The sequence below is a fragment of the Nycticebus coucang genome, chromosome 2 (genome assembly GCF_027406575.1).
Source record: "Nycticebus coucang isolate mNycCou1 chromosome 2, mNycCou1.pri, whole genome shotgun sequence".
Taxonomy (NCBI): Eukaryota; Metazoa; Chordata; class Mammalia; order Primates; family Lorisidae; genus Nycticebus; species Nycticebus coucang.
In genome coordinates, this window is record NC_069781.1 from 104646251 (window position 1) to 104663206 (window position 16956).

Here is a 16956-nt window from a genome sequence, read left to right on the forward strand (position 1 = left end):
CTTCTTTCTTCTGCTTAACTTGTGCTTATTTTGGAAGACATTTTACTGTAAATATCCAGTTATTCCTTTATCATTTGTTGAAAAGTCTTTTTCTCCATTAAATTGCCTTTGTTCCTGTCAAATATCAGTTGACTATATTTATATGCATCTATTTCTTGAAATTTGGAAGAATGAAATAAGACTTTCTGCTCACAGATAGCATGATTGTCTACGTAGAAAGACCCAAGAAATCAACCAAAATCAACTAACAAATAAGTGTTTATAGTAGGTTGTAGGACATAATGTTAATATACAAAGGTCAATTGCAGACAGGCCCAGTGGTGCACACCCATAATCCCAACATGCTGGGAAGCTGGGGTTGAGGGATTGCTTGAGGTTAGGAGTTTGAGACCAACCTGAGTAAACATAAGAGCCTGCCTCTACTAAAAAAAAAAAAAAAAAGAGAGAGAGAGAGAGAGAAAAGAAAAGAAAGGAAAAAAGAAAGAAAGAAAAGAAAGAAAAAAAAAAAAGTCAGGCAGAGTGGCAGGTGCTTGTAGTCCCAGCTATTTGGGAGAATGAGGCAAGAGGATGGCTTGAGGCCAAGAATTTGAGGTTCCTTGGAGCTATGATGATGCCACAGCACTCTACCCAGGGTGACAAAGTGATACTCTGTCTCAAAAACATAAAAAATAAAATGTCAATTGTTTTCTTATATACCAGCAGTGAGCAATTAGAATTTGAAATTAAAAATTACACCATTTACATTAGAATCAAAGAAAGAGAAATTTTTAGGTATAAAAATATTGTATGTGTAATATTGTATGAGGAAAAACTATAAAACTCTAGTGAAAGAAATAAAAGAAACCAAACAGATCTAAGTAAATGGAAAGATATTCCATGCACATGAACAGGAAGACTCGATCCTCCTCTAAGTTCTTTAAAACTTGATCTATGGATTTTAAGGAATCCCAGTCAAAATTCCAGCAACTTATAATATGTGGATATTTACAGACTGATTCAAAATTTTATGTTAAAAGGTAAAAAATCCAGAATAGCCAAGACAATATAAAAGGGGAAAAACAAAAGTTAGAGGATTAATACTATCTAACATCAAAAGTTACTTCAAGGATTATGCTAATTGAAATAGTTTGGTATTGTGAAGAACAGACAATCAGATCAAGGGAATGGAAAGCCTAGAAATAGATGCACACAAATATAGTCAACTGATCTTTGTCAGGAACAAAGCCAATTCAATGGAGAAAAGACAGGTTTTTCAACAAATTACAATGGAAAAAACACTGTATACACAGAAATTACACCCTCTTCAAAATTATTCAATAATCTTAGACTTACATGTTAAATGCAAAACTATAAAACTTCTAAAAGTTAACACAAGAGAAAATCTAAATGATTCTGAATATGGCAATGATTTTCTATATAATACCAAAATTATCATCCATACAATAAAAATTTGATAAATTTGAACTTTATTAAAAGTAAAACTTGTGCTCTGCAAAAGACATTCTCAAACAAATGAAAAGGCACACTACAGACTTGGAGAAAATCTTTGTAAGGCACATATCAGATAAAAACTGGTATTCACTGGAATAGGCAAGATGGCCGACTGAAGCCAGCTTTCAGCAGAGGCTCCGTTCCAGAGGGAGAAATAATAGCCAGAACTAACCCAATAAGGTGGAAGGTCTGGAGCTCAGCTGAGAGAGAGGATTGACAGGTTTGCATCACTCCTGCTGAGGCAATCTGGGACTCCAAGGAAACAAAGTTCAGGTACGCAACCCATCCCAAAGAGAATCCTTCCCCTGCCCCCGCATGAGAGTGGCTTGAGGTGAGTAGCAAACAGAGGACTTTTGTTTCACCAAAGGGGAAAAAGGGAGGGAATGACTGAGGGCTGGGCCTCCCTCTACAGAGAGATACCACTAAGCCCAGGCAGTCTCTTGCCTGGGCCACAAGTTGAACTAATATTTTCCCTACTTTCCTACCTTCCTGAACTCCCAATCCACTCCTACCCCATCTTCTGGCAGTCTGGAAGACTACCCCCTGACAGAATCTGGAGTGTCTGGCAGATTTTTGCTAAGGCAGAACATCTCATGAGCTGTGGGGCAGTTGTGTTGAAACTATAACTTTAATAGAGGTGGGGACTCATAAGGGGAGACAGACTTGCTCCATGTTGGAAAGAGCATAGCACGGGACCCATGCCATCGACCACCAGAAAACATGGCAGCCCCCGCTGCCATCCCTCCCACTTCTGCTACCCATGGGGCACTGCTCACCAGCTCCCTGGTTCCCCGCCCAGGTCCTGAGACCTTAGCAGCCGGAGACCCTGGCCACCCTCCAGCTCCCTGCCCAGGCCCTGTGGCCAGTGGTTGGTGGCTCCACCCTCCAGCTCCCCACCTGACTCGTGTGGCCCAAGGCTCCACCCTCTGATTCTCCGCCCCACTCCTGCACCTGTGATGGGCAGCTCCACCCTCTGGCTCCCCACCTGGCACCTGCAACCTGTGCACAGCAGTACCCCAGACAGGTAGCACCATCCCCGACAGTGGCAGCACCACCCCTGAGAGGGGTGGCAGCTCCACAGTCCCTCCCACTGGGGTCAAATTTGGGAGAGACACCTCCCTAATTCTGTGGAACACAGAGGGAACCTGACATGACCTGCAGGGGTTGCAGAGGGGCAGTGTGGCCAAGGAAGAGGCATGGTCTCTGAGGAAGAGAACCACACTCCTCCACAGTAACCCCAGGCTGGGTACAGACACAGGTGGAATATTGCCCAGTTTCTAATGATCACCTGAGGGAATCAGGACTGAACTAGTCCCATCTACAGGTTGTACAGTGAGATGGTCTGGTTGGGGAGGCATTGTCTCCTCTTTGACTTAGGTGCAAATCCCTGTGTACTTGTACTTGAGTATTACAGAAAGCCCGGCTGCAGCCCTGTTGGGTAACCAGTGACTGGGGGTGACAGTGATGCAAAATGGGAAAAGAGGAACCAGCCCCCCTGGAATAATCCTTTTGCTGGGCAGGCCTTTCTGACTCCATGGACCACTGGAGTGAGTCACAATTGAGCTGCCAGTGGGCCCCTGCTGTCCAGTTGGTGGAGACCGTTGGAACTCTCCCACCTGATCTGTATTGATGACCAGCAAAGACTGGCAAAGAGACACATGTGGGAAAACACCAGCCTAGTGCCTTTGAGATCATTGACTTCCCTTCCTGGGAATATGTAGGCAAAATTAATGAAATCACTAAAGAGCAGAAAGAAAAACAGCTTGGTAAGAAGATTCATGAAAAAGACTTCAGGAGATCATTTAATTCACTCTTTTGCCTTGAGATTAATACTTAGGTCATTAACTCTAAGCAAAATCATTTCCAGGAAAAAAACAAAATCTTTCTTTGTAACACAATCTGGTTCACGATCTTGAGAGTCGTCACATGTTTGTGTAATTGAGTAGAGCAGAGGTGTAACTAATCTCAGGAGTCCAGTGATTGTTCTTCCTTTACTCATTTGAACTCTCAGCAAAGCCCTGGTTCATTAAGAAGATGAAACAAGAGTTCCCTTTTTTGAATTTTGGGGGTGTCTGGAGTCCTGATCTTTTGGCCTCTGCCTCCATTGCCCTTGAAACAACCCTAGGAATTGTCAAAGGAAGAAAACAATGCCAGATGCTTATCGAAGGCATCGAGACCATATTTTATTCCAACTACTGCAGTAGGAGAGAGAGACTGCAGCATAAACTAAGCTGGACTACAACTACAACAAAGATGACTGAAGTTTTTAAAGAGAGAACAGATAAGTAATTTTAAAAAGACTATGGAAAAGTGGAAAAGGGGAAACAAAATGGACCGGGGGCTAAGTGGAAAAGGAAAATTACAGAAGAGGGAAGTATGGAGTTGCTGAAAATGATTTACAAATGTGGGTTAGGACAAGATACATTTTCTGGTTTGGCAGCATTGAATTTTCTTCAGCAAAAACTCAACATTGGACCTGAGGTTATCTTTAGTTACCTAGTGCAAGTGGGAGCCAGGCCAAAGTTGGATCAAGTCTCTGAAGCACAGCTTTTAGGCAAATCCTTTGTGCTCCAGGGAAGTTCACATGAATTTCTTTCTCATAGAAAGTTCTTATACTCCCAAAGCGTCAAGGAAGTCCAGCCCTTATTTCCAACCATTGTGCAGTTCAGGTGTCAGGGGGTGGGGAGTGGATGCAGCAACCAGGAGGTTTATCGGCTTTATTTGTGGAAGCACAATTGTCCCATAAGAATGGAGATGCACTTCAGAGACAAAGGCATTACCAATAAGGTTAGCATTAAGAAGCTGAGTCCTGTAAAGAGTCTCCTAAACCACTTGGCAAGCTAAGGAAATCATTTTCTTTTTAGAGGATCAGACCCTTCTTACAGGTGTGTGAGCCATGCTGTTAACGTTAGATGCTTCTCAGGAATGTGAGCTTCTGCTGCTACTGCTTATGGTAAATTTCTAATATTTATAAATGCACAACACTGGGAACCCACCAATGCACAAACACCTTCTAGAAAAGCCAGTATGTAGTCTAAGGCTGGCTTCTTTTGTAAAGTCATTTCAGGATGCTCAAATGACTATTGTGTTTATGAAACAAGAGCTTATTCTAAGTTTGAGATGGATTCATCTAATTCTAAGGGTGCTTATCTTAATACTATTTATAATTTCATGGTATTTATGCCAGCATAGGAGTTGCTGACCTGGCAAAGAGGGGTACAATATCAAGAAAAGAGCACCCTGTAAGTCTGCCCACGGTCAACGACTCTCCAGGACCTATCTGGGGCCGCTTGTACTCTAGCAGCTCTGTGACTGGTAGAAGCCTTCACTTTTCTAATTTTTACTTTGGGAAAATTTTTATACATATTCATATGAAGGATGTATGGATAAGCTACATAACAGCAGGCAGTCCAGTGGGCTGGAACTACTTTGTCATGTACTAAGTAATGTCCCTTAAGGGCTTAACAGTGTTGGTTATTGCTGCTAGTGGTTGTAACAGAGGCTTGAAGAGCTGACTGAGGGTAGACTCCAAAGAGATGGCCATAGCACGGTCTTCTACATGACTGGGTATTTTGTTACCACTTAGCCAGTGATTTCTTTGCCTGATATTTCAGTCCACTAAAATATCCTGGATCAAATAATTTCCTGTGATATTGCCATTGCAGGGGCATTGAAGGAAATGGTATCTCTCTTTTTTTTTTTTTTTTGTAGAGACAGAGTCTCACTTTATGGCCCTCGGTAGAGTGCCGTGGCATCACACAGCTCACAGCAACCTCCAACTCCTGGGCTTAAGCGATTCTGTTGCCTCAGCCTCCCGAGTAGCTGGGACTACAGGTGCCTGCCACAACACCCGGCTATTTTTTGGTTGCAGTTCAGCTGGGGCCAGGTTTGAACCCGCCACCCTCGGTATATGGGGCTGGCACCTTACCGACTGAGCACAGAGTCTGACTCTTACAAGGAATTCTTGTTTCTTGAAAATGGATTTTATCTTATCATGAGGAAATGGAGCATTTACTGTGCCATAAGGGTCATAATGTTTATTAAACTGATTTCTAGTAAAATACCACTTTTTTTAGATTACAGAGGACACATCATAATTCCAGTTTCAAGGGCTTTTAAGGCATAACCCAATATCTTTCTGAAAGGCAGACCTATCTGGCTATCCATGACTAATGTTTCCTGTCAAGGTGATATCAAAAGCATCATTGGGCGCAGACTCAGCAACTATTTCATTGGCTACTTGGTAGGCTAAGAGAGTGAGGGAATTATGATCATGATATGAAAGCATGGGCAAGAATAAGATAAGAAGGAAACAGGGGAATCATGGTGGGGTTGTTGAGTATGGGGATGAGAGATATTTGTAGCGAGGAAAAACAGTCCCTGAGGATAGAGGCGGGCACTGTGGGGGATACAGGAATAGTAGGAGAATGCTTTCACAGACAGCAAAGATGAAAAGCCAGAGCCAAAGAAGAGGAATCTGGGTTGATCTTGTTCTTCGAAGAGGTGAGGTCTTGAGCAGAAGCCAACTGCTTCATCACATCTTCTGCTTGTTCTGTGGTTCTTGGGATGGATGACTGCCTTCAGCTGTTGTCTATTTTTGGAGGTTCAGTTTAAGGTCTCTGGAGTGATTTTCCAAACTAAATCGGTCTGGCATTTTTAAAACAGAGAGACACTGACCCAAGGTTGACCCTCTGGTAATTTAACAGCAGTGTTAGCACAGAGTAAAACAGTATAAGGTCCCTTCCTTCTGGGTTCAGGTTGGTTTTCTAATGGTGGTGTTTCTAAAATGCCAGATCACTTACACATGAATGGAGTAAGAGCTGCTAGAGAGTTAGAAGAGAAAGGTGGCCTTGACCTGTTGATTATAGTACTGTGTGTATATAATTCATCCCCGATGGAATCTGAGGATGTCAGACTATGTTAGATTGGGATCCTCTGCTACTCAGGGTTAGCAGAGCATTCTCAGGAGTCTTCGTAATGGTTTAAGGTAGGTTCAAGGATATGTGAGTCATAGGGTGGTAGGTAATACCTGTGGCCAAGGTAAATTTTTGTTTCTTCATACTGCTTAGCAGGTGTGGCTTGAGAATGCTGTTGGCTCTTTCTATGGAATGTGACAACTGAGGTTGGTAGGGGCGGTGGAGTTTTGTATTAATTTGTGCTGCCTTTCTTGTTTCCTGAATAATTTTGCCAGTGAAATGAGGTCCTCTGTCCCTATGGACAGTAGAGGAGAAGCCCCAAGTGGGGCAGATTCACCCTGGGAGGTTGGCAACTGATATAGCTAAGGTGCTTCAAAAGGGAAAGCCTCTAACCATTAGGAAGTGTGGATTAAGGGGAGTACATATGGGCAGTCATATGCTTTGAGTACAACCTATTTTCCTGAAAGACTAGATCTAGAGAGAGCCACTCTCCCTCTTTGCCTACCTTTATGGGCTTTCCAGGGTTATGTTTGTGGCCAATGAAGCAAATGACAACTGCTTGGTCCGAATAAAATCTAAACAGCCAAACCATATATTTTTTTTGCATAATATATCCTCATTTGTCCTTTCTGTGGTGAGTCAGTTTGTGTAAAATGTTCTAGAAGTTACCAAATGGCCATCTGGGTGTTCCCAAAGTTCACCTGAGTGGATAGAACATCCAGCTTTATTCCATCCAATACTTTCTGAGTCTGGAGTTGTTACTTGTGCCACGTGGATTTCCTTTAATATTTCCATTGGAGGTATCCTAAAGAGATTGTCTCAGTCAAAGGAGAGTAATCCCAACAAGAGTTTGGGTACTTGAAGAAGGACTCAGATATATAGTCACAAGCTCTGGAGACTTCCTAGATTTCTTGGGTCAACAGGGAAAAGAATGCTGACCTACCTGATGTATTTCCCTGAGCCTCATCTGAGTTATTTTATAAAATGTCCCTCAGTTTAATGCCAGCAATTGGCAGGGCAATAGCAATGCTCCTAGAAGTTCTGCTATTTATTTGGGTTTGACTTTGAGGACCAGCTGCTGTTATTTCTCATACAAGGTACTATGCTTTAGAGATTCCTGGCAAGGTTTATTTTCTCTTTTAATACTATGCTAACTTTGCAGTAGATGTCATTATTTTGGGTAATAATTTTAGTTGATGATACCAATTATTTTATCTTGTTCTTGTAGGCTTATGAGCGCTTGATTTATGATTAATTAATAGTATATTTTCCTACTTTTAAACACTTCAGGGAAGAAAACAAGAACATACCAAAACCTTTAGCATGTGACACACCATACTTAAAAAAGTTGGATTTTATCTCGCGGGTCAGGGTTACATGGCGGCGACTGCGGCAAAGCAAGAGCCTCGGAGTCGCTGCTACCGCCAGCACAGCCGAAGACCTGAGCAGACACTGGGGGCTGTCCACGGGCCCCGCACTCTCTCGATGAGTCGGAGAAGTCCCGTTGTAGCTGAGTAAGATGGACGGTAGCTTTGATTGTGATTGTGGTGAGCTGGAGCCACCCGATCACTAACAAAAGACATCTTCTGTTAACCAACAGCTTCTGTTAACCAGGGCTTCCTGTTGAAATATATAGTGACAAAGGAAGAAGAGAAGCAAAACGGAAATAGTGCTTACCAGCACCTTAGAATGATGCTGCTCAGGACCAGTCCAACACTGAATGTATCTGCACTGTGAGGAGAATGTTCATAGAAGCCTGTTGTGTGCATATTTATTCACATTTTTGTTAAATGTTAAATCGTTTAGCACAGTAAATCTGAGTGCATAGTATGTCATTTCATTCCTTTTGAGTTTCTTGAGTGTTTTCTTTAAATGTCTGCGGAGTTGCTGCCCCTTTCTTGAACTATGAGTACTGCAATCTTTTTAATTCTCAATATGATTAGAGCTTTTTGAGCTTAAAATCTAAGGGGAACTCAACGGGCCTGGTTGGCGTATGCAATGAACATCAAGAAATCATCTTGCTGTGGAAGCATAATTATTTTTCTTGTCCCTTTTTGAAAGATCTTTCCTTTTGATGCCAGTTTTCTTCCTTGTTTACACAAGTTCAACAATTCGAAAGGAAAAGGCAATAGTAAGAGTTTCAAAATGGCAGAGAAATTTGAAAGTCTCATGAACATTCATGGTTTTGATCTGGGCTCTAGGTATATGGACTTAAAACCATTGGGGTGTGGAGGCAATGGCTTGGTTTTTTCTGCTGCAGACAATGACTGTGACAAAAGAGTAGCCATCAAGGCTCGGCACCTGTGGCTCAAGTGGCTAAGGCGCCAGCCACATACACCTGAGCTGGTGGGTTCGAATCCAGCCTGGGCCTCCCAAACAACCAATGATAGCTGCAACAAAAAAATTAAAAAAATAGCCGGGCGTTGTGGCGGGTGCCTGTAGTCCCAGCTACTTGGGAGGCAGAGGCAGGAGAATCGCTTGAGCCCAGGAGTTGGGGGTTGCTGTGAGCTGTGATGCCATAGCACTCTACCCAGGGCGACAGCTTGAGGCTCTGTCTCAAAAAAAAAAAGAGTAGCCATCAAGAAAATTGTCCTAACTGATCCCCAGAGTGTCAAACATACTCTACGTGAAATCAAAATTATTAGAAGACTTACCCATGATAACATTGTGCAAGTGTTTGAAATTCTTGGTCCCAGTGGAAGCCAATTAACAGATGATGTGGGCTCTCTTCCCGAACTGAACAGTGTCTACATTGTTCAGGAGTACATGGAGACAGACTTGGTGAACGTGCTGGAGCAGGGCCCTTTACTGGAAGAGCATGCCAGGCTCTTCATGTATCAGCTGCTACGGGGGCTCAAGTATATTCACTCTGCAAATGTACTGCACAGAGATCTCAAACCAGCTAATCTTTTCATTAATACTGAAGACTTGGTGCTGAAGATAGGTGACTTTGGACTTGCATGGATCATGGATCCTCATTATTCCCATAAGGGTCATCTTTCTGAAGGATTGGTTACTAAATGGTACAGATCTCCACATCTTTTACTTTCTCCTAATAATTATACTAAAGCCATTGACATGTTGGCTGCAGGCTGCATCTTTGCTGAAATGCTGACTGGTAAAACCCTTTTTGCAGGTGCACATGAACTTGAACAGATGCAGCTGATTTTAGAATCCATACCTGTTGTTCATGAGGAAGATCGTCAGGTGCTTCTCAGTGTAATTCCAGTTTACATTAGAAATGACATGACTGAGCCACAAAAACCTTTAACTCAGCTGCTTCTGGGAATTAGTAGAGAAGCACTGAATTTCCTAGAACAAATTTTGACATTTAGCCCCATGGATTGGTTGACAGCAGAAGAAGTGCTCTCCCATCCTTACATAAGCATATATTCTTTTCCAATGGATGAACCAATTTCCAGTCATCCTTTCCATATTGAAGATGAAGTTGATGATATTTTGCTTATGGATGAAATGCATAGTCACATTTATAACTGGGAAAGGTACCATGATTGTCAGTTTTCAGAGCATGACTGGCCTATACATAACAACTTTGACATTGATGAAGTTCAGCTTGACCCAAGAGCTCTGTCTGATGTCACTGATGAAGAAGGAGTACAAGTTGATCCTCAAAAATACTTGGATGGAGATCGGGAAAAATATCTAGAGGATTCTGCTTTCAATACCAATTACTCTACTGAGCCTTGCTGGCAGTACCCAGATCATCATGAAAACAAATATTGTGATCTGGAATGTAGCCATACTTGTAACTACAAAACGAGGTCATCATCATATTTAGATAACTTAGTTTGGAGAGAGAGCGAAGTTAACCATTACTATGAACCCAGGCTTATTATAGATCTTTCCAATTGGACAGAACAAAGTAAAGAAAAATCTGATAAGAAAGGCAAGTCAAAATGTGAAAGAAATGGATTGGTTAAAGCCCAGATAGCTCTGGAGGAAGCATCACAGCACCTGGCTGAGAAAGAAAGGGAAAAAAAAATCAGGGATTTGATTTTGATTCCTTTATTGCAGGAACTATTCAGCTTAGTTCACAACACGAACCTAGTGATGTTGTTGATAAATTAAATGACTTGAATAGCTCAGTGTCCCAACTAGAATTGAAAAGTTTGATATCAAAATCTGTAAGCCAAGAAAAACAGGAAAAAGGAATGGCAAATCTAGCTCAGTTAGAAGCCTTATACCAATCTTCTTGGGATAGCCTGTTTGTGAGTGGCGGGGAGAACTGTTTTCTCATAAATCAGTTTTGTTGTGAGGTAAGGAAGGATGAACAAGTTGAGAAGGAAAATACTTACACTAGTTACTTGGACAACTTTTTTAGCAGGAAAGAAGATACTAAAATGCTAGAAACTGAGCCAATAGAAGATGGTAAGCTTGGGGAGAGAGGAAATGAGGAAGGATTTCTAAACAACAGTGGGGAGTTCCTCTTTAACAAGCAGCTTGAATCCATAGGCACCCACAGTTCCACAGTCCAGTTGGGTCTCCACTGAAGTCCATACAGGCCACATTAACACCTTCTGCCATGAAATCGTCCCCTCAAATTCCTCATAAAACATACAGCAGCATTCTGAAACATCTGAACTAAAACACTCAGCAGACATTTCTCTTTGTATTCTTCATGAAATGTGTCGTCTTTATTACTTGTGTTTAAAGTCATTTTTTACTTGAATCAGATGGTGTCATTTAGTAAGAATTTTATTAGTTCTCAGTTTTTAAAATCCAGACCTTTTTTTCTACATGTGAGATAGTTTTCATTTTAACTGGCATGTCGTTTGCACACAAAAATAAAGAATAGAACAAAATAATGCAATGCAGGAGGAGACAAAAGAAACGCACTAAGACAAGTAAACACACACTCTCTCATAGAACAATGATCTGTTTTACGGGACACAAATCTTGCCTTGAAATTTACACAGTGAGACTGTACATGATGGCATGAAAATATCTATTTTTTTCCTAAAACATTTTTCATTCATGAGTATTTTCAAGTTTTTCATACTGTACACATTTCTTAAAACACATGATACCAGCAGCAACTGAAAATGAAAGCCGAATTTGGTACACATGTGTTATCTACCTCAAGGTAACAAGAGTATGCGGCAGAGCATATGCCACCCACAGTGCTTCACGATATGCACTTCTATGTAGCCAGCGTTTACTGTAGTAAACTATTCTTTATAAGATTCCTTCACCATTTATAAATGTTCTGCTATGCATCCTTTATAGTGAAGTGTTAATACATCGCATCTTATTTATTTTAGCAAATCAGTATATTTTCTGTATTTAAAAGTTAACTTAGTTTTTAAAATTTATTTGCAAATATACTTTTCCCATTTGGCACTATGGTTTGTTGCCTACCTAGCTGAATATATAAAGTCAGCTTATCCTAAGGCTGTCCATGTATTTAATTTACGTAAGTATTCATTTTAAGTGCTCACTGTGTATAGGAATTTGTATTTTGGAGGTGCTTGATCTACCTACAAAGAAAAATTAGGAATTAACTTTATTATAAAATGCTCCTAGAAGTCTTAATTGTGTTTATTTTTAAAAAACTGTTAGACTTGTGTGCATGGAAGTAATTAAGGTACATCATTATTGTAGTTTAAAAGTTGTACATGGTAAGACCTTTTGTTTTTACTGTATGTTTTTACTGAACTATCTATTCCACACCCCAAGGCAAGCATGAATAAAATTAGGTTAAATGTCTAGCATGTGGCATCACAGTCTCTTAGAATTTGTTTCATCTATCTTATTTTATTGACTATGTCTGTATCTTTGGTTTATACTATTTGAAGAAAAAGACCCAATAAAACATGGCCAGCAATAGACCCTGGCCTAGAATTCATCATTCAGCTAAGTAGAGAGACATAAACTGTTTTCAGTAAGAACATTGCATGCATGATGAATAGAAGCAAAGCAGACATCCTACAAATCTTGCAGAACTGTCTTAATTTACTGGTATCTTTCCATTATATCCTAGATCACTTTCTAGATTGTTCCTCTAAGAATATAAAACTTAAGCGCTAATGGGATCACTGGTGCCTATATAAATAACAAGAACCAGCATGTCCTTATTTATGGCAGAGAATACTCTACAACTTGGGACAAATGCCACTCTGGTTCCGTGTGGGGATGCTCCTGAATTTACCATCCTGACTGAATAAATGATTCAAAGTGCAAACCTAGCCATCGGTTGAGCTTCCATAAATAGTGTCATAAAATTTTCATAAATAAAATTATCTCACCTGGCATTCAACAAAAACACTAAATAATGTACAACATGTTATATTTGCCTGGATCCTATAAATATTTTAGGGTAGAGATGTTAAAATGCAGTGGAAAGGGTACAGATCTGAGAATCAGAAAGCCTGGGCTCTGTTCTAGTTTAGCCACTGACCAAAAGGAATTGACCAGTCTCTCTGAGGTCAGGTTCTTTACCAGGAATTTCATACAGTATTTCTTGAATTGCAGATTCAAATTCAGTCCATCATAGGACAGTGCTACAGTGTGTATCCTATCTTATTAGATTAGGCTTATTATCTATTTTTCTTTTAGGTATTTTTAAAAGCAGCTGTTGTTTTTCTATATGTATCTCACAGACACAAGAGTTAGTTTTTCTCTAGGATGTGAACTCAGCATTAAAATCACTGGGTCACCAGTTATGTACGGTGTTACTTATACTAGGTTAAAATGAAGTGTGTTCCATTTCATGCTCCCATAGAAGTTAAAGGTTCTGATAACTCCATATTCTCAACATTATTGTCATAATTTTTTTTACTTTGGCAACTTGGTGCATGGGAAATGGTTTCTCACTTGAGTTTTAATATGCGTTTTTCAGAAGAACTGAATCAAGAAAAGAATAAAATAATGAAAGAAGAAAAGATCTTAGTAAGTAAAACATGCCATAAAGACATTAAAGCAAGAAATGCGGTCAAGAGTGGGGAGGGGCTGCTTCATTCTGATAGTGAAAGATGGCCTTGCTGGTCATTTGAGTAGGGAAGTGACTGGCAAGATGAGAAGAGACAGCAAATAGCTGGGGAAGAGGACTGCAACTGGGGGGGAGGAGAATGGCAGGGGGATAGTGTCTGGCATTCCTACCTTCTACATACTGAGACTAAGTACAAACAGCACTGGCTTTATCAAGTGTCAATATGAATAAATCGGTTTCACCATAGTTTAGTTACATAATAGTAGTCTAACAACATGGTTCAAATTTCAGTTACCACAGTAGACTAATTGTAAGTAACTGCACTACGTGCCAACTATGTTGCTGGCTCTTAAGTCTACAAATCCCTCTGCAAGTAAATACCAAATAAGCACCCAGATCAGTGACTGTATTATTTTCCTGATGCTACTGCAACAAACTGAAAAATCGGGTTGCTTAAGACAACAGAAATGTATTGTCTCGCAGTTATGAAGGCTAGAAATCTGAAATCAAAGTGTTGGAAGATTCCTGCTCTCTCTGATGGATCCAGGGGAGAATGCTTTCTGTCCTCTTCTTCCTATTTGGGTTTGCCAGCAGTTCTTGATGTTCCTTGACCTACAAGTACACCACTCCAGTTACATAGCCATTTTCTCTGTGTGTGTGTTTTTACCTGTGTCCAAATTTCCCCCTATTAAAAGGACACCAGTCGGGGAGAGAGATTAAAGATGGTGGCTGAGTAATAGCTTCCCTGCAACTGGGAACAGTGAGTCCGGGGAGACAAGACTCCAGGCATCTCTGGCCGGTGGGATCTGCCTATAATCATCCCTTTGAGGATACAGGGAGCCAGCAAGTGACTTCTGGACCCCAAGAGGAGGACAAAAACAGTGGAAAACTGGCAAGTGGTTGCGTGTGTTTGATCGACCTAATCACCCCGGCAACCGTAAGTACAAGCAGCAGTGAGACTGCAAACTGGAAAGGCCTTACCTGTAAACTGTATCATTGTTCTTGGACTTGGCACTCAGTTGAACTGCCTTGGGGAGAGCTTGAGCAGGAGTGTGGAGAACTTTGGGCATTGTCTGGGGCCCCAGACTGAGCCACTGAGCTGAGCGCAGGAAGCCATTGTGAAAGAACTGCCCTGGCAAGCTCCGCCCTCAGGGTCTCAGAGCAAGGATTGGACGGGTCAAAGTAACCTACTGACTGAGCAGCCTAAAGGCAGGGACTGAGCTGCCTTACGCCTTAATCCTTAGGGGCATAGTGAGACGGTTTTGGCACACTGGAGCCTTGGGCTGTTGCCCTGGGTAGAGTGCCGTGACATCACAGCTCATAGCAACCTCAAACTCCTGGGTTTGGTGCCACCCAGACCTCCATAAGAGCTGTGCAGTGACTCCTGACTGGTGACATGCACCCACTGGGCCTCCACATTCTCCACGCAACCCTGCGACCTCCCTCCTGTGTCCTCCCAGCTTCCACACTTGCCCGTTCATCTGGACAGGGAATCCGGTAGCTGAGTGCCCTTTGGAGCCCTCCCTGCCTCCGCGCAGACCTCTTCTCCTGGCCAGAGACTGCTGGAGCCTTGGGCTTTCTGTGCCAAAGTCACTGGGCGCCTGGCACTTCCAGAACCGTGTGCACCACCCCCAGCCCTGTTGCTGGATCCAGGTGTGTCACAAACTGGAGCTGCTCCCACAACCAGAACTCCCTAGCTACAGCAGCCCCAGAAGAACTACACAGGGTCACTCCCTACAAAGATCCAGCAACAATAGAGTGATCCCGCTCGGTTCTAATCTTGGAAAGACACCTCCCCAACTCTGAGGACAGCCAGAGGCAACAGTGAAAAACAATCATGAGGTGAAATCAACAGAAAAACTCTGGCAATATGAATAGTCAGAGTAGATCAACTCCCCCAAGGATCAATGGGGCAGAAACAGCACAAGACCCCATGCACAAACAAATAGCTGAGATGTCAGAAATTGAATTCAGGATCTGGATAGCAAATAAGATCGAATTAGAATTCCAAAAGTTATCTCAAGAATTCAATGGATTCACCCGCCACCCAGAGGCGGAGCAAGATGGCAGCCGAGTAACAGCTTCCTTGCATCTGGGCACCGTGAGTCTGGGGATATAGGACTCCAGGCATCTCTGGATGGTGGGATCTGCCTACCATCACCCCTGAGAGGATACAGGGAGTCAGCGAGAGACTTCTGGACCCCAAGAGGAGGACTAAAACAGTGGGAAACCGGCAAGTGGTCGCGTGTGTTCAATCCGTCTAAACCCGCCCGCAACTGTAAGTTCAGTAGCAGCGAGACTGCAAACCAGAAAGGCCTTACCTGTGAACTGTTTTGGTGTCTTTGGACTTGGCACTCAGCTGAACTGCCTTGGGGAGAGCCTGGGCGGGAGTGCGGAGAACTTTGGCCTTCGTCTAGGGCCCCAGTCTGAGCCGCTGAGCCGGACGGAGCTAATGGTGTTTGGCTCTGGGTCACAGGCAGACATTGTGAGTGATCTGCCCTGGCAAGCTCCGCCCTCAGGGTGGGAGCTGGGATTTTATGTTTCTTGATTTTTGTGTATCTCAAAACTTTTGTAATGACCCACATATAATGTAGTATGGCAAATCAATAAAAGCCTTATGATATTGATGAACTATTGTGGTCATTTTCACATAAATCTTATACAACCATTTCCATGTAAATATTAGTAATATGTAGACCATATGTTACTAATAGATACTTAAAGATATATGTGGCAGAGTTTTATCTGTAGCACAGAAAGATTTAGTAGACAAGAGACATGACTTTTTTTTTTTTTTTATTTTGAGACAGAGTTTTGCTCTGTCACCTGGGCTAGAGTGCAGTTGCTCACTGTAACCTCAAACTTCGGGGCTCAAGCAATCCTCCTGCCTCAGCCTCCTGAGATTCAGGGACTACTCAAACTAGTAGCTAATTGTCCTATGTTTGTAGAGCTGTGGTAGGGAGTGGTCTTGCTCTTGCTCAGGCTGATCTGAACTCTTGACCTCAAGCAACCTTCCTGCCCCAGCCTCCCAGAGTGATAGGACTATAGGTGTGAGACACCGTGCCTAGCTGAGAGAGATGACTTCTTTAAGGATCTTAGGGGTTGCATAGCATTTTGTTTCCTGCCCAACTACTGTGTCTATTCACAGTATTCTGTAGAGAGGGTGTATGCATAAGCCATACTCCTGGTATCTTGAGTAACTCAAATTTTTATCTCTTTTATTCCTCAGCGGTGAGCTAGATGAATTCCCACCTTCCTTTTTACCCTCCCACCCGACACCCTTCTTTCCACCCTGATTTTCTTTTTTAGACTTTCAAGCCTGGGATGGTCAGAGTTTGTGGCTTTGCTAGTTGCCAAAAGTCATAAAACCGCAAATTGCCCTCGGTAGTCTAAGTGTAAGATTTTCTCTTCTGTGCTAATTTGCCAGAAATTAAGACATTACTTTCAGTGGAAAAATTTCCCTCAGCACCATAATTGAGAGGAAAAATGAAATGTAATGCCTTAGGTAATCAGATGCTGAGGTCCTTCTCAAGTTTCCTCTCAAAAAATGGAGCCGCAGGCTCCAAGAAGACTGAGGAGCCTGCAACAAGTGAGAGACGT

At 42.1% G+C, this 16956-nt stretch overlaps 1 protein-coding gene across 1 annotated transcript; it reads left to right on the forward strand.

Annotated features, from left to right (window-relative positions):
• The first annotated feature begins 7885 nt into the window (after positions 1–7885).
• Positions 7886–11792, forward strand: LOC128563480 (mitogen-activated protein kinase 6-like). The gene is given in 4 exon segments (XM_053558803.1): positions 7886–8699; positions 8991–10403; positions 10406–10880; positions 10883–11792. Coding segments are annotated over 4 exon segments (2166 nt in total). The 5' UTR covers positions 7886–8552; the 3' UTR covers positions 11014–11792.
• The last annotated feature ends 5164 nt before the right edge of the window (positions 11793–16956 follow it).